At 36.6% G+C, this 25442-nt stretch overlaps 1 protein-coding gene across 4 annotated transcripts in view; it reads left to right on the top strand.

Annotated features, from left to right (window-relative positions):
- LOC123874467 (furin-like protease 2) overlaps positions 1-25442 on the top strand; it is a 317196-nt gene that overhangs the window by 274118 nt on the left and 17636 nt on the right. For all 4 annotated transcript variants that reach the window (XM_045919852.1, XM_045919848.1, XM_045919851.1 and 1 more), the window contains one exon: positions 17679-17783. In XM_045919852.1, coding sequence (XP_045775808.1) covers positions 17679-17783 — 105 coding nt within the window. The remainder of the gene's footprint in view (positions 1-17678; positions 17784-25442) is intronic.

Below are 25442 nucleotides of genomic sequence, written 5' to 3'. Positions count from 1 at the left end.
ACCTTTAGCGGGTGTCTACCTCATTTATTATAGCTATCTGCATGACTTTCAGTCCGATGCGATTATCCGTCCAGTAATTTGAGCTGTGCATTAATGTCAGTCAGTCAAACACTCGGTCAGTCATTCAGTCACTCTTTCTGTTTCTATGTTTAGTTAAATTAAATATTTAAATATATTTTGAGTCTAACCATTATATTGTAAGAGCCATTGTTTTAGATTTTAATTAACGCCGGCTTTTATAGCATTTAACGAGAACTTTTTTCCATTTAAGCCCGTTTAACTGAAAGGCGTATAATGAATGGCGGCTTGATGGTGAAAGTTTAACGTGCTACATAACGTTATTATTTTCACGGTCATTTTGGCAGTTAGTGGGTCATTAAAACATCGAGTACCACGTCTAGGAGTAGACATAACATAAATAGAGTAAAAAAAAGTTTGGAGGCTGAGAAAACTGCTCTTTATTGTAAGGAATTGTATAAAAATCATGCTATTCAATACACGATAATATACTTTTTTACCGACTAAACATTTTTAATGTATTCAAAAAATGTACTATCAATCATTTAATCTTAAACACTCAATCAATAAGATATTAAAGGGCGGAAATAAATACCTACTTTGAAAACATGTTCTGGCCCTTGAGTCAAATAATACGTAATATCAATATCAATTGATTGTAATATTTCTTATGAACAGCGTTAAACTACAAACGCGTTACTCGTCAAGCCACATTTAAAATTGAGTAAGTACCGCTTGATCAGTTGCTTTGAGATTGTTACTACCCAAAGGCTTCAAAATTCCAGTTAAATTTTTAGGTTAGGAGGCCTAGAAGGCCTACCCCGAAGTCCATCGGGATCGATGTGACAATTGGGCACACTTTGCTGACCCTCAATAATTTTGCGGATCTCTTGATCTTAAACTCTGGCAAGAAGGGACCATTGCGTATAGCTTCTTCCTTTTTAGTAGGGGCTATTTTTAAACCATTAAATAGATAAATAGATAGATCACTTTATTGCACACAAAAACACATGTAAAGGAACACAACACAGAAAGAAGAAAACAGAAAAAACAATTGTGTGCAAAGGCGGCCTTATTGCTTGGAGCAATCTCTAAATAATAAATGCTGCGGAGAAAAAAAGCTCTCAGGGGCATTTTTATTTTCAGCGCATGAAGCGCGTGAATTGCTTTTTTTGTCTTTTTATTTCAACTCGGGACGGATGGCCGATCGGATTTCGCTCCAAGCTTTACAATATCTGGAATTTGTTGCGTCGCGTCGCACCTGGATTTCTAAGTGGAATTTTTATAAAAAGCTCGTGATTTTTTTTAACAAAAAAAAAAGATTCCGACGAATTGAGAACCTCCTCCTTTTTTGGAAGTCGGTTAAAAAGCTTGTGATCTGGGCTATTATTTATACTAGCTCTTGCCTGGGACTTCGGTCGCGTGGATTTAGCTTATCTAAGGTGGACTTAGCTTAGCTTATCTAAGGTCACGACGTCACTGAGGCAGCGCTACGTCGCCACGGACTCTCGCCTCGAAAGTCCACATTTAAAAATCACTTAGGATTTAGGAACTTTTGTTCTCCCACATGGACCTACAAAGTTGTCCCAAAATGAAATTAACTTAGATCTAACTAACTAACTTACATTAGAACTCTTTATCTAACTAACTTACATTAGAACTCTTTGAAGGCGGACACATATTGCATGAATTTAAAATATTTTGTTAGGTGAGAACTTATGATTAGTCTTATATTGAACTAGCTGATCCGATCTGATTTAGCTCGGGTAGTATTTCTTGGTGTAGCCTACTATTATGTAATCAAGTTTAGCATTAAGTTACGTATTTATTACGAAATAGAAATAAAGAAACATTATTATTTATTTATATTTTCCAAGATTTAAAAGTTCCGTTTAATGCCATGGCTGAGGGCCCTCCCTATGAGGACTTTCTTTTGAAACGAGCCTCTCTTATGCTTTATGTCGGCCTCTTTGCCAGTGAAAAGATCTTAAAAGCCAGGATCGACGTAAAATGCGACGCCCGGCGGCAGTATTACACGTACAGTCAACAACGAAGCTAGGTTTATACGCCAGTACTAGGGACTTTGGACGGGTGCAAAGTGCAAACCTAGCTTTGTTGCTGACTGTACAGTTTGTATTACTTACGTTAAGAGTCCAATGACCTTGTACCTGAGCAGTAGGCAATTTATTCGATGGTACAAAGTGAGGGGCGTCGGCGGAGGCGTCTATTCGGCCACACTTTGTTTCTTTCTTCTTTGAAACTAGCTTCTCTTAGTCTTATGCTGTATGTCAGCCTCATCGACACCCTACGACAGTGACAAGCGAGAATATCACACGTACAATTTGTATCACTCCTGTACTTGCGCAGTAGGCAATTTGTTTGGTGGTACAAAGTAAAGGACGGCGCGGCAAGTTGCATTAAAGGCTTTGATAGTTGTAAAAAGTCTAAGTTCAAAAAGTCTCATTCCGAAAGTAGGTAATGGTGATAATAAAGAGAATACCCGGCTGAGTTTGTTGTGGGCTTCTTCTCGGACCAGGGCGCGTTTGGAATTCTCGTAGCTTTAGTTTATACGCTTAGTAAAATTATTTATCATCATTAAGTACACAATTAACAATCAAACAGTGTACAATAGTATACCTATTTTAAATAAAATAAATACTTTGAGTTTTGAGTTGCATGTAGGTAATATTTTCATGCATTTCCTTGTATTACGAGTATGTACAAATAGGTATTATACCTACGCGTCCAGTGCTTTTGCCATCTCGCTTTATGTATGCCCAGGCCTTTATACGCGACCCTTTGCCGGTGAAAAGATCTTTAAAGGTAAATGACTGGGTGCAGTCATACGTCTAAACTCTAAAGCTGCATTCACACGTTCACAGTTCCATAGAGCCGTTCAATCGGGCATAATAAGAGCACTTTTAAAGATTGCCTTTCGATGTACCTATTGTTCGTGTATTCTTCGAATTCTTTTTAACCCCCGACCCAAAAAGAGGGGTGTTATAAGTTTGACGTGTGTATCTGTGTATCTGTCTGTGGCATCGTAGCTCCTAAACTAATGAAACTATTTTAATTCAGTTTTTTTGTTTGAAAGGTGGCTTGATCGAGAGTTTTCTTAGCTATAATCCAAGAAAATCGGTTCAGCCGTTTGAAAGTTATCAGCTCTTTTCTAGTTACTGTAACCTTCACTTGTCGGGGGTGTTATAAATTTTTAATTTACACTTGTTATGTGAGTAGCTCTTTGAGCCTAGTACAAAATATTACATTCGGGTGCCTATGCTAAAGCTAATATCTCACTGGGACGCAATAGTGGCGCCACCGATCGCGTTGCCGACATGCAACGCTGGATTGGTGCGAGGTGTTATGGGCAATAATAATGCCATACAATAATAATAAAGATTCGCTATAAAAATTCGTAGCAAAATTACTCTTTTAAAGGAATTTACATTACAATAAGTAATGAGAACATACCTATCAAATAACATAATTTGCACAGTTCGATGTGTTCTGTTCTGGGTTAATTAAGTTACGTACATATCCAAACGCTGTCCATTCCGTGAAATAGAACAATTGGCAATTAATAGGCTATTTTTGGGGATCAAAACTCAATGTGTTTTGTTTACCTAGAAGTAAGAAGCCTGGTACACATTGGCCGAACACACTCGGCTAGTGGACCTCCTGAACGTAGGTGCAGATCCACTTTGCGTAGGTATGTCTGGCTAGAGCAGGCTTGTATTGCTTGCTGACTTGTGTGGGTTTTCATACGAACATCAAAGGAGCTTACGCTCGCTAACAGAGTTTGCTAGGTATTGGCCAGCACTTGCCGATTGCATTGGGCCATGAATGCATGGTACATGTGGGATATGTACTATCACTTTTGAAGAATAATTACAGGATGAGCTTACATAGGTACGTCAAAAAGTGTGAGTGAAATATCGGCTCAACCACGATTAGGGTATATTTCTTTAGGTGATTTATACTTTATAAATAAGGTAACTTTTAGGATGTAATGTTGAAACACTTACGCACTTACTTTATTTCATTTGGGTTCTGCTATTGTAAAATAATATAAAGTCGGAGTGACACTTTTTCTCTCAGACATTGTATAATAATATGTGGCTACGGATCTTTTACATAAAGGTGGCATACTTTATCTAAGTTCCATACTCATAAATTTACAGCAACTCTATTTTTCCGGAAAATTCATGTAGCGTATGTCTACACTAGAGATGGACAGTTTCACAGGTAGCAGTGAAAATTCACGTCAATAGCCTTTTCATTATGTAACACTTGCTATCTTACTTAAAATAGCCTAAAAAAATTGGAAATTATTACGTATATTTGATCTAGCTTTATTTTATTCGCATGTTCACTGACCCGAGCTAAGACGCTAAAGAGTGTGCGAGCGAGAACACTCGTATTCGTGCGTGTTAGAAAAAGAAAAACATCTAGTTTAATTTATGTGACAAACGAAAATTCATTTTCCGTGTGTATAATAATATAATTCCTCGGTAAATTAATGTAGCAAACGATTGTAAGTGTGAAAATTGAAAAATCAGTTTCCGTGAAAAATCACCTGTGAAATCACTGTGAAGGAAAAAAATCATTAAATGAAAATGATTTGAAATTAACAATAATGCCCATGTCTAGTCTGCAGTCTGCACCCTTTGTAAGTTTTAACCACTAGTATATTATACTAAATTATCTTTTATAATGCATGCGGTAGTTACTTGCATAATGTAGTACCTACCGTGTAACGCACGTCGGCACACACTGCAGGTGTTTCAAAGGCAAGCATTTTGTGAAAATGTTGCTTGGAAATCCACTTTTTACACGCTTTATAACGAAATGTGTGCAAACTTTATACTTACGCGTTTTACTTTTACTGCCTGTTCCCAGTTTGTTATGACCATGGAATTCAGAAAATGTATAGAAATAGTTGACGCGTTGACGCTCGGGGCACAGTCTGTCTAATTCGCGATCTGTGATCAAAATAGTATCAAATTCAATGATCGCTACCTGGATTGACCATGTAGTGAGCAGACTGGTCAGTCTGATGGTTCATCAATTTATTGCTACAATCTCAATTGTTGTGGTTAGCTGAATTTATGGTACTTTGCTGTAATGCATTTTAGTTAATATCAATCCAATCAGAGGTATTTGCGGTCGTCACACTAGCTACTGACTTTGACTTTGACTGAGATTGACTTTGTACCTACTGGGCGTTTTAAAAGAGCATTGTCGCCGCGCAGATGAATCATTAGTATATGTTATTAACAGACGTATTTGCACGCGTTACAATTTAATTTACATTGCTTTAGGTTCTAGAGCTATATGTTTTTTTTTTTTTCTATATGAGTTGCTAAAAAATCAACAACATGCTGTCCCGGTATTAAAGACAGCAGATACCATTTCTATTACCTTTTTACGAATTCCGTGGTCACGATTTTGCGGTTGTAAAGTACTTAAATACTTAAACCCTTCAACGCGGTCCCTTCCTGTCCTCAGGGAATTTCAGTAAAAGACGAGGTTGGGACATTACCGTTAGGTTTTTTACACAGAATAAAAATTACAGTGAACATTTCTTGCGGATGCTCTATCGTTAAAGTAGATCATGTAAGTGTTTTGAAAGGAGTGTGTACTGAATGGTGCTGTGTCACGCTGTGTGGAGGTGGTGGGATAGTTATTGCTTGCTTGCTTTTCCTGCATGTAGTAGCGGGAGGGCGAGTGATCCATAGTGCATGTTGCCGCACAGGTTGTATGCCACACATGTAGTGGATTAAGCTGGTCTTTATAAGAGCTGAAAAAGGAAAATATCTCTCATATTTCCCTTTTTCAGCTCTTATAAAGACCAGCTTAATATTAAGCTTATAAGAATTCGACATTTTAGGAATTCAACATTTTGAGCCTGAAGGATAACTTAGGCACTGTAGCTTTCTTTTTAATATTTTCAGTATACTATGCCTCTTTTCTTTATAGTATTCTCTTGTGTTTTATAAGAAAACCTTGGATGTTACACGCAACTCCGAAGGTTACCTAGCCGTCACACAGCGTTACTGGCAATACTTCATCATTTATTTATGACGCGAGCTCGCAACAGTAATGTACGGTGAACCGCGCAGATCGCGACATGTTTAAAGAGTTCGAACATGATCTTTAAGTTGGTAAACATAAGGTTTAAAATTCGTTGGATTATGTGAGAAGTTGTAAGCTTTTTGTTCCTGATGTGGCATGCAAAGTTCTATCTGACAAAACAAGGGGATTTTGCACATAAGACACAAGTTATTCATGTTTTGCCCACTATGTACGATAAGGGTGGTAACAAAAAATTCTGGCTTCAAATGTCGTCAACAAGGTGAACAAGTATAATATTTCGTTAGTTATTATCTACGGGAATAATTATTATTTTATTGTTTATTTACGTACATACGTAACTAAACGTTATGTCACGTCCGTAAACAAACTTAAAAAAAATTTAAATACCAATGTTTTGAAAACGGATTAAAAAGTATTAAGTAAATAATGATTATAGTTAGCTATGAGAATAAGTAAGTACTTGTAAGATTTGAAATAAAAAACGTATTTTTATAAGTTTTAATAATTGTTCATATTGTCATTCCAACAAAATTGGTGCCTAACTAACTGAATTTACGGTAACTTCCAATAGCTGTCCAATTGAGTTGAAATTTTCAGATTTTCGTCGCTGATAATGGAGTTAGGAGATGGAAAATCGGTTCAGTATCAGTTCAGTAGTTCCAGAGATTACTTCTTACAGACAAACTTACCACTTTATAATATTAGTATAGACAATATCTCAAGGAACGGCTTAGTCTATTGACTAGCACCTACTACACTATGAATATCGGTACTGCAATGTATTCTTACTTGCCATAGCATGTAAGAGAGTTCGTTACCTCAACAATACCAGCTCTATATGAACACAGTAGCATGTCAATACACACGGAATTAGGAACCGAGACAAACCGGCGTGTTTACTTGGAGACCACAGCGTAACTGGATTACGAGTGTAATACACCCTGCAATAGTAACTGACTGTTGACCGACTGCCTGTGTCCGGTTAATATTTGCTAATCTGTGGCCTGTGGTTGCACAACGATAAACTCGAACCAAATCTCAGTACGTACCTGTTGGATTCGTCTCCGGATTTCGTGTAAGGTATTTTGAGAGAACGCTATAAAGTTCAAAAACTAGAAATTTGTCTTAAAATTACTGACCCGGCTGCACGGACATTTTGTATCCGTTCTTCAGTGTGGGTATTTTAATCCGGTAACCAAACCGGGTAGTAACGGATATTTTATATCCGTTCATGAGTATTTATACGTCCATGCCGATCATCAGTTCAACCAACGTCGGACTAGCTAGAGGGTAGTTATAGAAAAAGGATAAACCTTTAAAATACTCAATAAAAATCATTTCATAAAGGAATAAAGGAGGAGTTTGTAAGAAAATAATGTAAGCAGAGGTGACTGGTGATACTACAATGCATAAACTTAAAACTAAAGTTGCGAAGGTTCTAAACTATTTCAGGTTCTATTGAACGCTTGTAAGACTTAAAACCAAAAACCTGGGCTTTTTTTGTTTTAAATCTTACAAGTGTTCTAATAGCTACCTATAATAATATTATCTTGGTAAATGGAAAATTCTTATTCAGTACAGAGTTAATGCTTCTTCAAGTGTTCTATGTCGGACCGTTTAAACTAGAAATCTGTTTAAAGTGTTTATCTCCCGATATTCCTGGTCCGGGATATTGATGCGGGTCGGGTATTCAATAGCGAGGCTCATGCATCAGGCACGACATGATCGACGAGCGCAACCGTGCTACTGCACAAAATCCACGCGAATTAAATGCAGCTTTGAAAATATTTTAAGAGGGGTCTCTCCGTCACTCGCTCCATACAAACGTAGTTCGTCTCTCATTAAATACTAACCAATCATACTTTTTTTGAAACGTTCCGGGAACTAATATCTATGCCTGTGGTGTTCCAGATTTCCGTTAAAATATTCGGTTTCAAAGTTACGCGGTCTTAAAAATTCACATACAAGTCTTTGAGCCCCTGTAATTTTAAAACTTCTTATTTTTAGAAAAATCTAAAACACCACAGGCACATCTGTGCCTGTGGTGTCTAACTATTCTAGAAACTAATATCTATTAGTTTCTAGAATATGTCTGCATTTCATGGACTTTGGTTGCTTAATATTCAAATGAAATTGGGACTACGATTGTATGGAGTAAGTGACGGAGAGAGTCCTGTTAAGCAAAAATTCATCTTAATAACTCAAAATTTTAAAAACCCCCGACACAAAAACCTCTCTAAGAAAACTAGAAAAGAGCTGATAACTTTCAAACGGCTGAACCGATTTTCTTCGGTTATAGCTAAGAACATTCTCGATCAAGCCACCTTTCAAACAAAAAAAAACTAAATTAAAATCGGTTTATTCGTTTAGGAGCTACGATGCCACAGACAGATACACAGATACACACGGCAAACTTATAACACCCCTCTTTTTGGGTCGGGGGTTCAAAAATAAATAAAACTAATCATAAAATCATAAAAGTCATATCTATAGTACTGGTTAACATGTAATTTTTCTTGACAGCCTCAAACCTTGCTATAGTTGTACAAAGTTTGACTGAGTCTTGACTAGAGCTCGTAGATCGCACACACACTGACACACTGATGTTTCACTGCACACCTGTGCAGCGACAAGCTCATAGTTTACTTTCACTTCTATACCTATTTTGAATTCTGTGGTTTTTCTTAATCCATCTCACTTCATAATTCAAGTGTATAAGTACCTTTGTAAACAAAATTGGTCAATAATTGGTTCTAAACACCGTAATTTACAATCAAAATTATTAATTAGGTACTACGTTATTGCCCGCAACTCCGTCCGCGTGGACTACACAAATTCCTAAATAATCAACCTAAAAGCACAAGGGAAAAGGAAATATTTTCTACGTCTTTTATATAATTACCTATAGCTACTCCTCGTAAAAGCTTGTGTAATATCCAGCGCATGCTTTGGTTTAAGCTATGAGATTGTAACACAAATACTCATACATCATCGATTCCCAGTGGACGAGGGTAGTACATAATATGACAAGGGTTCACAAATCGTAGATATTAATTTGTACAACGAAACGCCAACCAAGTTAGTAGCTTCGCTAAACTTGTTAGTAGAACTATAATAATATTAGTACTCTGTCGTATTATTTAGATGTGGGTATGATTTATTTCTTACTTTAATTTATTGGAAATAATGGAAGCAAGCTGAAGTGGTAGCGAGTTCTGCTGCAGAACAAATGGGCCAACGCGTTCTGGAGTGGAGACCGCGTACCAGCAAGCGGCCAAGCGCAATGTAAGACGTAATCTTCAACCTGGTGGTAAGTGATGATGCAGTCTAAGATGGAAGCGGGCTAACCTGGAAGGGATATAGCATGGTACTTCAAACCCATACACTTTTTGGTTTCTACACGGCATCGTACCGATAGAGTTCTAAATTTTCATTCAGCTAAAAGGTCTGATTAGCACTCTAGTCACTCTAGTAGGTATAGAAGTTGTTGGGTTGCAAGCTAAAATAACAATGAAATAGCGTTAATATAATATAGGTACTCCTATTTCCATAATGCTGCACTGGAAACATCAAACATAAATAACATGAGGTTTAAATTTCAATTACTAATATCAAAAATGAATGCCTGATAAAACATACTTTCTGATAGCGCTACTATCTAAAGCCGATTAGGCCCCGATCATCATTCATTAAATTATTATTATAATTTCAGTATTAAACAATATGGACAAAGTATCAATTATGGAAATATTTTGTGTTTACAAAGCTTATGGGGCAGTTTGGAAGCTAAATTATATAATTAACCGGGGAAAAAAAACTTTCTTAAAGTTAATAAGGTTAAGATTTCAGAGCTTTATGGACGAGCTTTTTACATTTAAAACTGAATTCTTCGCGTCGGTTTGAGAAAAGATGTGCCAAGAAAAAACCACTCTTGCATGTGAAAACTGTCAGACTTTCGATATGTGCACCTTTAAGTCAAGGGTGAATAGGCATCTTCTAGGCTCTGTCCATCTTAGGCTACATCATTACTAGCTAGTAGGTCTGTTTGTATGTAATATGAATTTTGAATAAAAAAAATAATTTTCAAAAATTCTAGTAGGGTGCCCAGTTTTAGTATGATTCAATAACGGATTCCCAAGGACTAAATTCTATCCATCTTGGTGAGTGAAGCAGATGGGTACCTTGTTATTTCCCCGAAAATTCGAGAAATTTTTACTTGTTTTCTGGCTCACTACAATTTTCCGTTAGCGATCCGTTAGCAGGTGTAGGTATTTGTGAACGAATTTTCCCATTCGCTTTTGAATACGAACGTTACCTATCTATCATGGAGCTCTCATCGCTATTTTCGAATAGATTGAACAAAATGCGCATTCGGTTTTTAACCGACTTCGAAAAAGGAGGAGGTTCTTAATTCGTCGGAATCTTTTTTTTTAACGTATGTTCCCCGATTACTCAAAGACGCCTGGATCGATTTTTTTGTTAGAAAGTGTATACTTTACAAGTGGTCCCGTATAAATTTGGTGAAAATCTGATGAATATCTTCATTAGTTTAGGAGCTACGATGCCACAGACAGATACACAGATACGCACGCCGAACTTATAACAACCCTCTTTGTGGGTCGGGGGTTAAAAAAGGTTTTCAAAAATGTGATCCGATTGAAGCCCGTACAGGTAAGTTAGTTAAGTTATAATATTATATTTTTTGTTTTGAAGTGAAGCCTGTAACTATACACCGTACAACTAAATTCAGTATTCAAGTGGGAAGTTTCATTAGTTCCGCTAAAACTGACTTATAAAACGATCCAAGTTTGCTATGTGTACTTGTATCTTTACTTTGTAGAACTTTGCCGGTAATAATATTATGTATAGGCGAAGTTCACATTTATAATTTAGTGTCTTTATGTGAACATCTCTCATAGATTCGCTCATGAGACATCAATTAAAGCTTTTTAACCCCCGACCCAAAAAGAGGGGTGTTATAAGTTTGACGTGTGTATCTGTGTATCTGTCTGTGGCATCGTAGCTCCTAAACTAATGAAACTATTTTAATTCAGTTTTTTTGTTTGAAAGGTGGCTTGATCGAGAGTTTTCTTAGCTATAATCCAAGAAAATCGGTTCAGCGGTTTGAAAGTTATCAGCTTTTTTCTAGTTACTGTAACCTTCACTTGTTTGGGGTCTTATGGATTTTTAATTTACACTTGTTATTATGTTAATATTATGATGACATTCCTTCAAAATCCCTTCGGTGATTTCCCACTAGATTTCAACATAGAGTTATTCATAGGGTGGATCATCTAATTCCTGAAAGGTTCGGTTGCTGTGCTGATGCAAATGTTGGGGGGCAGTAATCACTTAACATAAGGTGAACCGCCTGCTCGCTCGATTTTTTTTATTAGGTTGACTTGACTTTAGTAGGTAAATAAGCGCTGATAGCCTAGTTGTTAAGACGTCTACCTCATATTCAGGAGGACCATGGTTTGATCCCGGGGACGTACCTACCTCTAAATTTTCGGAATCCTGTGCATTTTAAGCAATTAAATGTGACTTGGTTTAACGATGAAGGTAAAGATAGTGAAGAAACCTAAGAATACTTAAGAGTTCTCTATAATGTTCTCAAAAGGTGTGTACCTACTATGGTCAATGATAAATTTTATCTCCACAGACATAGGTCTGTGGTCACCACAAACACGTCTCTCGTTAATAATTCCCCACTTATCATGTTGTTATTTTATTTTCGTTTGCACATATTTCGCTGATATTAAGTTATTATTGCAAAATATTTTGTGTGATTTACAATTTCATCTATCGGTGAAAAACATTGATAACAGCTCTTATGTTAACAGGGCTCCTCCGTCACTCGTTTCATACAATCGTAGTTCCAATTTTATTTGAATATTAAGCAACCAAAGTCCATGAAATTTTGCAGACATATTCTAGAAACTAATATCTGTGTCTGTGGTGTTTTAAATTTTTCTAAAAATATGTAGTTTTAAAATTACAGGGGCTCAAAGATTTGTATGAAATTTTTTAAGACCGCGTAACTTTGAAACCGAGTATTTTAACAGAAATCTGGAAAACTACAGACATAGATATTAGTTTCTAGAATATGTCTGCAAAATTTCATGGACTTTGGTTGCTTAATATTCAAATGAAATTGGAACTACGATTGTATGAAACGAGTGACGGAGAGAGCCCTCTTAACTCATTGTTATTATTTCACTACTCTCTTGAAAATGTTCGATTTAAAATTAATTCTATAATCTCCCTCCTCGAATAAAACGTGCAGTCGGCAGCTTTTACAACAAAAATTGTTTTCGCAATGTACGGCTTTTATGATATCACGTTACAAATACTAGGTACGTCAAAATGTCGATATATTGCATGCTAGAGATGCCATATTGCTTTACCGGGTCATATCGAGTTCGAAATTCAGTGCACTCGAGTTTGACTTCTGACCCGCTTTTACAAAGTTCATTCTAATGTTATGGATGTGGATGGCTTACAATAGTTATCGAAATTTTATAGGATATTGAATTATTGGACTTTACTTAGTATATATGATACCTATCTAATATATTGTTAGTCGGTGCAGTTTTATAATGCAACTCGGAGATGCCTGCAGACCGCAAGACTTCGGAAAAAAATGAGTTAGAGATGTGTGTTTCTGTGTGGGTGTGTGTGTGCGTGTGCGTGCGTGCGTGCGTGCGTGCGGGCGTGCGTGCTGGCGTGCTGGCGTGCGTTCGTGCGTGTGTGTGTGTGTGTGCGTTTGTGTATGTGTGAGTGTATGTGTGTGTGTGTGTGTGTGTGTGTGTGTGTGTGTGTGTGTGTGTGTGTGTGTGTGTGTGTGTGTGTGTGAGTGGTTAAGCCGTTGGCCTCCTGTTCGTGAGGTCAAGGTTCGATCCCCGGCACGTACGTTTCAAAGTGATGTGCGTATCATGAAATTAAATACCGCTTGCTTTAATGGGAAGGAAAACATCGTGAGGAAAGCTACATGCTTGAGAGTTCTTTATAATGTTTTCAAAGGTGTATGAAGTCTGTCAGTCCACACTTAGCTATCGTGGTGGACTAGGTATGGCTAAACCCTTCTCACATTAATAAATAAATAAAAACAAGAGTGTCTCACCATCACTGTAAGTATTATTTTCTGTTATTCACGAACAAACCTAACAAACGGCTTAATTATCTCCTGAAAATGTGATCGTAACATTTTCAACATTAATTTAACTAACATAATTATTCATTTCATACACGCGAAGTCTCGACGCGAAAAAAGCTTTTGAAAAAATTTTCTGCCGCAGCGTCGTATTAAAAAGGAAAACAAAACGAGAAACGGCTTCAGAAATTAAATAAAAATAATCTCATAAGTATGAAATAATTATGAGGTGCACTTTTATAACATTTTTATTTATATTCAACATTTCGTTAGGCAGCGCTAACAAGTTTGAATCGAGTGAGAGGATAAAATGTTAACAGGTCAGCGAGCAACTATCTCTATTTTATTCCTATGCATTTATACGGCCTTGCACGTATTTTACGTTGAGTAACACTGCTAGGAGACGACTTTACGTCTGCTATCTGCCTGTTAGATGGAGGTTGGTGCAGCTGAATGTTTCTATAACTGTCTAACCCTAAATGATAGCCACCGAGTTCATTTGACATTGGTTAGTTCTATATTTCTTAGTTGAAAGATGTTTAAATAATATTTCCTTAGAAACCTTCAATGGATTAAAAATAAATGTCGAATGAGTCATTCAGTGTTATACAGTCAGTTAGCGAATCAGTAGCAATCAGTAACACAAACACAAGACTAATGAAGATATTTAGACAATTCCCAATACAAAAACTGCCAAAATGTCTAATTTATTCGTGAGAAAATTTTATTTGGCATTTGTGAAACAGGCCATTAGTCTTCTTAGAAATGGCAAAGAGATTGCGCCAACGCGTCTTTTATAAGAGCGGGTATCAAACGCCAAAATTAGCAAGATGAGGCGCCCATTCCTACGCTGCCCTATTGCTCGCAGTCGCTCTCAGCTACGTCGTAAGAACACATAAGCGACAGAAATCTGAACTACTGGCGGTAAGAGGTGTCTTGAAAGTGACTAGATTATTTATCAGTTGGCCGGCAGTGATCAATTGATGTACTAACGTAACTAAGAAAGGCTAACACACAGGAATTATTCTACTCTATAAAGCCTACGCGTCGCTACTTGTTACGATGTGACATCACACTAATATTATAAAGGAGAAATTTAGAATATAAGACCAACGTTGCAGTTCAGCAACCAACATGGATGTTATGGTGTACACGCACGCTTACAGAGTGACTAGTTCAGTATCCTGCTTATGAGCGTGTTTCATGATCATGGGAGCCTGTACTTTGGCATGGCAATGAACAAAGTTGTATTTACGCCTCTCTCCTGAGGGAATGCGTTGCTTTTCAGTATTCCCCTGTAGATTGGGGCAAAAATACGCGTGGCATACGAGATAAATCTGCAAAAAGTATTTACGCGAATATATCGTTTAAAATATAGTCCCAACGGTGTAAAATCGCTTGTTTCCAAATGATCGATGATCGCGTTCGTTCGCGGGTCGGCCATGTTCGATGTATATTTACTCTTACTGTGTTATGGCTGGTTCACACCATGCGATTCAGCGATCGAATCCTGAGCTGTCAAAACTTTTTCATTATTTTGATTCCAGTATATTGTACTCATTATTATGATTGCCCGCGACTCCGCTCCCATAGCAATTTCTAAATATCTGACCTTATACCTTTATCTTACTTTATCTACATTATAAAGGGAACGACTGAGGTTCCCTTTATAATGTAGACAAACTGTTTAATTTCCAAGGGTTTGGGCTGGGATTTGATGAGTTAGTGGGTCGAAGTTTTCTTTTAACCGACTTCCAAAAAAGGAGGAGGTTCTCAATTCGTCGGGATCTTTTTTTTTTTTTATTTTTTATGTATGTTCCCCGATTACTCAAAGACCCCTGGACCGATTTGGAAAATTTTTTTTTTTGTTTGAAAGGGTATACTGTGCAGGTGGTCCCATATAAATTTGGTGAAGATCTGATGAATATCTTCGGAGATGGAGAACAGAACTCCTCAATAGATAGGAGCAAATTGCTCGCGATCAGTGTAATAGCTTAGTAAACAGTAGGGTTTTAACTGGGCACAGCATATTATAGTACAGTAGGGCCACTAAAAATTGTGAAATAAAAAATTTTCAAAAGAAAAATAAAACCGACTTCAAAAACGACAAACACTAAAAAGTAAAAAATAACTTTTGTTTAGCTACACGTGTAATGCACCTAGGTATGAAGTCGGGCGAGCTTCACTCTTGGATTTCTAATTTTGTTTTAATATGCTCGCTCGACTTCATACCTAGGTGCATTACACGTGTAGCTAAACAAAAGTTATTTTTTACTTTTTAGTGTTTGTCGTTTTTGAAGTCGGTTTTATTTTTCTTTTGAAAATTTTTTTTTAGTGTATGAGATTCAGTCCAGTTTATTACTACTGGACAAACAATCGAGTTTTCATTCCATTATACCTGATCTAACGCAGCTGGATTAATCAAGACTCCCAATTCATAGGCATTCCAGTACACAGTCTAACTATTGAAATAATGTAAATCCATCGCTGGAATAAACTTACTGGATCCAGCGATTGTAATAATGTAAACCGGGCGTTAATTGTATAAGGTTATCTCTTTTTGAAGCGTGTGTGAATACTACGCATATTGAACGTCGACTTTATTGAGCCAATGGAGGTGATAGAGTCGAGTTCCGTTCAAGCGTAAAATTTTTGCGTGAACACTAAAATACGAGAAGGTACATGATACGAATTCTTTTAGTGATGTTCAATAAAGGTACCGACATTTTTTTTTTACAGAATAAACAAAATTTGGTGCTCCTATAACTTCTTTCCTTGTATCTTTATTCGCATTGAAATTATTAAGAACTAGAGGATGCCCGCGACTTCGTCCGCGTGGATGTAGATTTCTATAGATCCCGTGGGAACTGTTTGATTTTCCGGGATAAAAAGTTGCCTATTTCGATTACAGAGACGCAAGCTACTTCTGTACCAAACATACAAATCGATTAAGTGGTTGGATCTTTAGGAATCCCGCGGGAACTCTTTGATTTTCCGGGATAAAAAGTAGCCTATGTCCATCCCCGGGATATAAGCTAACCCTGTACCAAATTTCGTCAGAATCGGTTACACTGTTGACAGACAGACAGACAGACACTCTTTCGCATTTATAATATTAAGTATGGATATATTTCAAGCTGCTCTTTTTTTTTCTTTCATAAAACTGAATCAAATTTTGGTTTTTAAAAAATCCCGTGGGAATCTTTGGTTTTCTGGGATAACCAGTAGCCATGTTACTCACCGGGTCGCTAACTATATCAATGAAAAAAACATGTCAATCCGTTGCGAGTTTGTAACGTGACAACCGAACAAACAAATAAACAAGTGTTAATCAAAAATTTTTAACACCTCCGACAAGTGAAGGTTACAGTAACTAGAAAAGAGCTGATAACTTTCAAACGGCTGAACCGATTTTCTTGGATTATAGCTAAGAACACTCCCGATCAAGCCATATTTCAAACAAAAAAAAACTAAATTAAAATCGGTTCATTAGTTTAGGAGCTACGATGCCACAGACAGATACACCGATACACAGATACACACGTCAAACACCCCTCTTTTTGGGTCGGGGGTTAAAGAACAAACAAACAAACGCACTTTAGTCATTTTAATTTGAGTGTAGATTTAATACAGTAATACAATAATGTATTAGGTAGGTATACAAAGAAGGTATACACTATGTTGTTTAAAGTTTCAACATAAGCCGGAAATTCCATCGATGGGAATTTCTCGGAAATTCACCACCGTACCTATGTAACAATTCAATTTATTTGCTTCGGATCCAACGAATAAGCTAAATTAATCCGTGTTTAAATTCCCAAAAGCTCGAGAAGGCTTCTCTTGAGTGTTAGAATGCAACTCCTCACTTACTGGAATCTTGATAGTAATTAATGGTTAAGAGGATAGTCTAGTTGTAAATTCCAAATTTTTTCATAATTCAGATTTGCCTACATTTTATTCTTGAAATATTGTTTCGAGTGATAACGTTTTAACCCCCTCTATAATTTGTGTAATCTATCCTAATCTATGTATCTGTGTATCTGTCTGTGGCATCGTAACTTCTAAACTAATGAACTGAATGAAATGATTTTAATTTAGTTTTTTTTTGTTTGAAAGGTGGCTTTCGAGAGTGTTCTTAGCTATAATCCAAGATTATGAGAGAACGGTTCAGCCGTTTGAAAGTTATCAGCTCTTTTCTAATTACTGTAACTTTCACTTGTCGGGGCTGTTATAAATTTTTAATTTACACTTGTATCTGTAAACTTTTGGTTGAATAGAGGATATTTATTTATTTATGTATACAGAAAAAAAAATGTTGATGGGCACGGCTTTGCTGATAGGACAACAAGAATCGGCCTGAGCCTCCCTCCCACCAGACAATATTTTTATTAATATAAAAACCTTGTTCCAGATTGGTGCACTCAAGGACTTCTACCTACTCTCACACCATGAAGTCCACAAGCGGTCGACGGAACCTAGTCATGAACATCATCACAAGTTGATCAACGAACCAGAGGTATGTTCTGCTCTTATTATGTTTATACTTCTATAAGCCCTACAGACCTATTACATATCATATAATATGAATGGTTACTTACTTATGGTATTATATCTAGTTGTTCGCAGCGGAAAGTGGTAGTATACTTAGTTGTGAAACTTTTGAATCCGTAGACACATGTAGACATAATTGCACGCATTACGTCTACGCGAACGTTCACGCCACGCAAGCTGTATGCTATGTCTCATACAGTACGCAATGGTACGCGCTACATCTACGCTTACGCGGCCTGTGTTGCCGGCGCTTTTTTAACTTTTTGAGTTTTTTAGCCTTACAAAGAACCCTTATGTTTTGCCCAGATCGCCTATAGCACCCATTTTCATAATATACCTTAACAGATTGAGCACAGTTTTAGAAACCTATTAGGTACTACCTACAATACAGAGGCATGCCTAACCTACCTATTTAAACTTTGAGTTTTTTTTTGTACCTGACATGAAAAGTGTCAAAAAACGGTGGCGTATAAATAACAGTCAGATTACAAACTCCTAAACTTGTTACTGCCTAGCTTTGATAACCAATCGAGGAATCAGAAGCTCTGAATTTCGACTATCGTCTAGCTATTTTCTGGTTTTTTAGAAAATAACCGCCGAATTCTGGTTATATATCCACGTGCCTTATTCCGTCAATCATTCCGTCGTATTAAATAGAAATATGACGCCATCCGGTGTCAGGGCAAAGGGACGGGGTTTAGTTATCTCGCTCCAAATGAGAGCGCATACGCTATGTGACAAAAACAAAACACGGCTGAGGGCTCGCGATAATTTTAGAATATTATGATGAAAAGATTCCAAGAAATGATTCCAACCAGGAAATTATATGAGTCGACAGTGGAGCTTCTGAAAGAAAAGAAAGAATACACTTTTTATCTTCAAATCAAAAACTTGGTTTACAAGTGTAAATTAAAAATTTATAACACCCCCGACAAGTGAAGGTTACAGTAACTAGAAAAAAGATGATAACTTTCCAACGGCTGAATCGATTTTCTTGGATTTTAGTTAAGAACACTCTCGATCAAGCCACCTTTCAAACAAAAGAAACTAAATTAAAATCAGTGCATTAGTTTAGGAGCTACGATGCCACAGACAGATACACAGATACATACGCCAAACTTATAACACCCCTCTTTTTGGGTCGGGGGTTAAAACAAATTTAAGAATTTTATTCTTGCCTCAGCAAAAGGTCCAGGCCCTCCCATATATTCTTTATTCTACTCTATTTTCAACTACTTTATTATTAAATTGCTATACTAACTCTATCTATTAACCACATTCTTTGAATATATCTATTTACTAAAAGAAGAAAGTCACTGACCACTGCTAACTATACTGACTAACTGGACTCTGTAACTGTAAGTGACTGACTGAGTATCAGCGTACTTACATCTCAAACTGCTGGGTCTAAAAATGGGTAGTAATCTGACGTAGACTCTCATAAAGATTTGCTTCCTCTTTTCTAATCCGAACCGCTAGGATATGGAACGCCCTTCCGGCATCAGTTTTCCCTTCCAACTATAATTTGGGTACCTTCAAGTCAAGAGTGAATAGGCAACTTCTAGGCAAGCGCGCTCCATCTTAGGCTGCATCACCCAAGTGGTGATGCAGCCTAAGATGGAGCGCGCTAAGATGGAGCGACCTAGTAGGTCTGATTGCAGCCGGGGCGAGTCAGCTAGTCAGAATCAAAAGGAAATTCTGTGTATTTCGTGTAGATAACTTCATTAACTTAGATCAAATTCCACAAAGTAAGGGCTACAATCGATAATACTACTTGAGTATAGTTTAATACTACTTGAGTATAGCTTAATAATACTTGAGCAATTTGAGCTTAAAGGTTTTACCGCCAAACAAACTTACAAAGGTATCAAGTAAGCTACGAGTACCTAGTACCTACTATAATGTTATATAGTATGGCCTCTTCACTGAAGAAGAGTGTGCGGGGCGTCCCCTCGCCTCATACCCCGATTGTCATCTCAACCCATCACGAACTATAGGTATGTGTGATATGGGCCAGGAAGCTTGGTTTTAAATATTACGATATTTTTAACCCCCGACCAAAAAAGAGGGGTGTTATAAGTTTGACGTGTGTATGTGTGTATCTGTGTATCTGTCTGTGGCATCGTAGCTCCTAAACTAATGAACCGATTTTAATTAAGTTTTTTTTTGTTTGAAAGTTGGCTTGATCGAGAGTGTTCTTAGCCATAATTCAAGAAAATCGGTTGAGCCGTTTGAAAGTTATCAGCTCTTTTCTAGTTATTACTGTAACCTTCACTTGTCGGGGGTGTTATAAATTTTTAATTTACACTTGTTAAATCCTTGCTTTCACGTTATACTTTTTGACAGGACGTCGATTCAAGATCCAACCAAGAGTTCACTCACTCTAGTTCACTCTGCCCATATTATCTAAACCCATAACTTCTGACCAAATGGTCAAGCAAGCATTAAAGCGTACCTCTTTCTCAAGTAGGTACGTTTGTAGTTCCTTTGCATTTCCCAGCCTTTTTTATTTCACATTCCAGACCCGTTGCACTCTTGCAAGAGAGAGGTCGCTTTCATATTCATAAGCATGTATTTTCATCCATAGGTGGTTTATTTATAATTTATATCATACTTCGCGGTTGGCTTGTGGAAAAGAAAGAATTTTTAAGTTCAAAAGAATTTCATATTAGGACTTAATGTAATGGTTATGCTAGGGAGGTTTCGAGGAAAATATCCTGATTTTTTTTAATTCTACAAGTTAGTCCTTAAGTTTGATCTCGGGTTCTCTAATCTAATTAATGCGAGCTAACTTGGAAAGAGTATGGCAGTTTCCCCTATTTGGTTTCTCGACATCGATCGTAGCGGAACGGTAAATCGCTTGGTAGTCCGTCATTGCTGGTTGGGTAGTAATTAGCCACGGCCGATGCCTTTCACCAGGCTGTACAATTAGGAATCATAAATTTCACCGTCTCACTTGTAAGACAGCACTCATAAATACCCCAGATACTCGTATGTCATTACGACAAAATTCGATCAAAAAGCTGAGTTAAAAAAAGTTAACTTATGATGAAAATTCATTAGTATACCATTACTTTGCTATAGATACGAGCACATAAAAATATTGAATTTACGTATGCCCATAAAAATCTATTATGCAAGAAAAACTCAGCGTACCAGTCTAATTGATACACTCTCCAGAAGTAGAACGATATTACTTCCACTGAAGCATTTTTTTTATTTGGGTCAACTGATTCCATTCACCTATCTCACATTACTAAAGTAATCAGCACCACATCGAATAGTTATTACTTTACTCTATCCGGATTATAGGCTTTCGCCTTTGACACGGCAGCGTGATTTCGAACAAAATAACAGAGCGTAATCTACTCGTATATCAAATAGCGACGGGACATAGCTTAGCGTTAGCGCAACGAGATATTTGATAACAGAGCCCGTAATGGCTAAGCTTAATTGGAACACATGTCTGACACGCCGTGACACGCTACGGGTGTGTTACACGGATTTGATTAAAACGATTCGGAGAATTTTTGTGCTGCATACTTTATCAACAAAAAAAATTGCGTCTAAGTTTTATTCGAAAAAAAAAAAAATTTAGTGAAACGAAATATTCATTAAAAGAGACTTAAAGAGACTTATTATTGGAATACATGTCTGACAGTGTCACGTTGAGTGCGTGTGTTTGACAGATTTGATTAAAACGTTTCGGTGATTTTTTTTTATGTGGATTTTATTAACAAAAGAATTGTTATTCTAAAAAAACTTTTTCTATTTTTTTTTATTTGCATATAATGACAGAATGCGTGAGTGAAATTAAATATTATCTGATATGTATGTATATGTATGTATTATATCTGATATGTCTGACAGTAACACACCCCGATGCTGTGCGGGTGATTAAAATAATACAGCGAATTTTTCAGCTGCGCACAAAAAGTGTAAAAAAAGTATTTGTTTAGTTTTATACTTGCATATAGTGGCAGGACGTAGCGTTAGTGAAACAAAATATTTGATAAAAGAGCCGGTAATAGCTAAGCTTATATGAAACATATCCGACACGCCGTGACCCGCTGCATAACTTTGTTTTTGACGGAATTGATTAAAGCGGTATGGCGAATTTTCAGCTGCGAGTTACGAACAAAATATTGGTATATTTGAAAAGTATTATTTGCCTAGTGTTTTACTTTCATATAGTGACGGTACAGTGATATTGCAAGTTGCAAAGAGATATTTTATGCTAGAGCCGGTAATATCTAAGCTTAATTGGCTGTCTGACATGACGGCATCGTGGCACGCTGCGGGCGGGTTCCACGGATTTGATTAAAACGATACGGAGAATTTTTCGACCGCGAACCAACAAAAACATTGATATCCAGAAATATCTTTTGAATAGCTTTTTACTTTCATACAGTGAAAGCACAGCGATATTTTAATAACAGATCCTGTATATCTAAATCTAATTGGAAAACATATCTGACATGCTGCGGTTGTGTTACACGGACTTGATTAAACGACATAGAAAAAAATGTTATTCGAAACAGAGCCATTGCTTAGTTTTCACTAGCATATAGTGACGGGACAGGGAATATTATAAATGTGAAAGTCTGTATGTCTGTCTGCCAGCTTTTCATGGCCCATCTGCTCAACAAATTTTGATGCAATTTGGTACAAAGATAGCTTACATTCCGGGGACGGAGATAGGCTATTTTTTATCCCGGAAAATTAAAGAGTTCCCACGGCATTTTTAAAATCATAAATCCACGTGGATAAAATCGCCGTAATCAGTATTTCATAATGGAGCCGGTAATAGCTAAGCCTAGTCATAATAATTGAAACACCTGTCTGATACGCCTGCCACTATATACTATGAGTTTGACGGATTTGATTAAATACGATATGGTGAATTTTTCGGCTGTCAATTTTAGTAACCTAAAAAAATCGTTATTTGTACAATTGAAAAAAACCGGGGAGGTCTCGGCCTTCGTTATTTTATAAAAGCTGAAATTTTCTATGTGCATTGTCTCCAACATAAGTAGGAACGATCAGTGACTATGAGGCTTTGATCATGGTGGTTTTGGCAGATAACAGGTAACAAAGGTTTATAAAATCTTTCATCAAAGTATGCCTAAAGTGTTTTTTTTTTTTTTTTGGAATAGTATTAGAAATCACGTCATGCATTGCCAGACACTTAGTATCGTGGCACAGGCAAGCCCCTACGAGGCACTCTTAAACTGTAATAAGTTAAATGGCAACCTTAAAAGGCAACCCCCGATGCACGATCGAGGCACGATGATCAAAACTTCATAGTCGCTGATATTTCCTATTTGTGTTGCATCGCGCAGAGAAATTTTCAGCTTTTATAAATTAAAGAAGGTCTGGCTCTCACGGGCTCTTAGTTCATAACGTCGGTAAAGGACCATATATAAAATATATTACGTTGCTGAGTTAATAACTTGGTGAATTGTACATTTACAATTATTAATACAGCCTTAGCTCCAAGTAGGTATTATATCCGAGTAAATCGCAAATATTTCCGTGTAAGTAGAGAGCATCAGAGCGTTCTCAGCTCACGGAAGGAAATTATTGAGCTGTTTAATTTAGTCTTTGTTATCTAGGTATTCGAAGCAGTAAAAGTACATAGTAAGCAAGACCTAAGGAAGTTTGTGTTTCATTTCCTGTTAGTTCAGTTTGGAATATGATCCAATGAATCCTTGAAAGACTGAAACAGAAAACAATTATATTTGTATATTATTTTATTGTATTTTAGTACATAATATATTTCGATTTTCAAACTGTGTACTAGTTTGCCAAAAGAGACGTACGCTTGGTAGGTACGTGCTGCTAGATTTTGTCAATTTCAATTGGTCTTGCCGAAAATGTTCACGTTAACCTACACTATATAAGTAACTATTGTGCAAAATTTCATGCTTCTATAATCCAGTGTTAAAGTTTCAATAAGTAAATGACCTCGGACCGGAATGCTGCTTTGATGAGTGCCAGACTTTGTCCACTGCTACTACATATTCTATTTCCTTTTCATGTTATGAATACAAAAGTTAAGGGAGTTCTAAACTCTTACATTATTACTACTATTGTGGAACTTGGACACAATGTCCTCTTACACAGTTTAATGCACACAACTCCCAACTTTGTACCAACAATGACAGTATTCTTTTGTGCAAAGAGAAGTAAGTTAACCTAAAACGGATCGGGAAGCGTAGGCGATGCGGTATTGGAACAACTTGGGCGTACCACATTCCATTGTTAAACGGTTTCTTATACTTTTCGAAATACCATTATTTTGCATTGAAGAAAATATACTTTTATTTGTTTGCTGGCACGATAAAAACTTCGACGCCTTCAGTTCAGTTTTTCTTTGTGCAGTTTCCTTTTGGACTATATTCTTAATGACTTACTTGCGACCGTCTACAGAGTTTATGCAAAACGACATTTATGAATAGTCATACAGTTTATTTGAATTCGTTGCCTACTGCCTACCTCGTTTTATAATCATTCTGTACCGAAACTCGATTTAAAATATATTTTTATGGCCTTTCAAAATTCCTGTTATATTTTCTCTTAGAATCAAAATACTGCACAAAGTTTATTCTAGATTTTAATAAATTCTGTAATCTGGAACAAGAATATTTTTGTAACGGAAGACAGAGCAATTTTTGTTCTAGAAAATAAATATTGAAACTAAATCGTATACTGGTGCCGTCCGTGCCTAGAAAGTCTCATATGATTTCATAACAGATACAAACAAATCAGAGAAGTGTCAGAGAACGCAAAAATAGTGGAACCCTTTTGTTTCTTTATTAAAAGCGGCCATGAGAAAGCAAAGTTTACGGCGAGGTCATCCTTTCCTATCAAAGGGACACGGGTCGGCTTGTGTTTATATTATGTAATTTTTCTTCAACGCCTCTTTTTATTAATAGTGAAAGGAAATAGAAATAGTTTTCTTACTAAAATGTTCAAAAATTTTATGTAACTAAAATTGGAAGACTAACTAACTAAGAACAAGAGATTATATATTCGTTTGATACAAACATAATGAGCCATTGGTATTTGTGTTTGAATTACTTACATATTACTAGTGCACACAGCTCCACCAATTACAATAAATAAGCTTATAAAATTGAAATACATGTGCTTTATTAGTATCAAATAATATCACGTTTCGCTATCCTATCCTGTCACTGTTTTTATTATAAGTTAAAACTAGTCAACCGATCTTTTTTAAATAACAATTTTGAGTTTGCTGATAAAATTCGCCGCATAGTTTTTATCAAATTCGTCGAACACGCGCGTAGCGTTTCACGGCGTGCCAGGTATGAGTTCCATTATTGCTATTAAATGTCTTCTTGCGTTAATGATAAGGCTTCACTGCTATTTGCAAGCTAAAGACTAGTTCAAAGTGCTTTATTTCAAATTTTAAATTTAACTACATATTTGATATTTTGGTGTAAGGCTTGAAGCCGCAAAATTTGCCGCATCGATCATTTTAATCAAATCCGTTTAACACACCCGCAGCGTGTCGGCGTGTTAGATATGTGTTCCAATTCAGCTTAGCTATTACCGGCTTTTTTATCAAATATTACTCCGTTTCACTAACGCTAAGCTA

This window comes from Maniola jurtina, chromosome 18 (assembly GCF_905333055.1).
Source record: "Maniola jurtina chromosome 18, ilManJurt1.1, whole genome shotgun sequence".
Lineage (NCBI taxonomy): Eukaryota > Metazoa > Arthropoda > Insecta > Lepidoptera > Nymphalidae > Maniola > Maniola jurtina.
The sequence above is the reverse complement of the archived record's forward strand: the minus strand, read 5'-3'. Positions and strand labels throughout refer to the sequence as shown.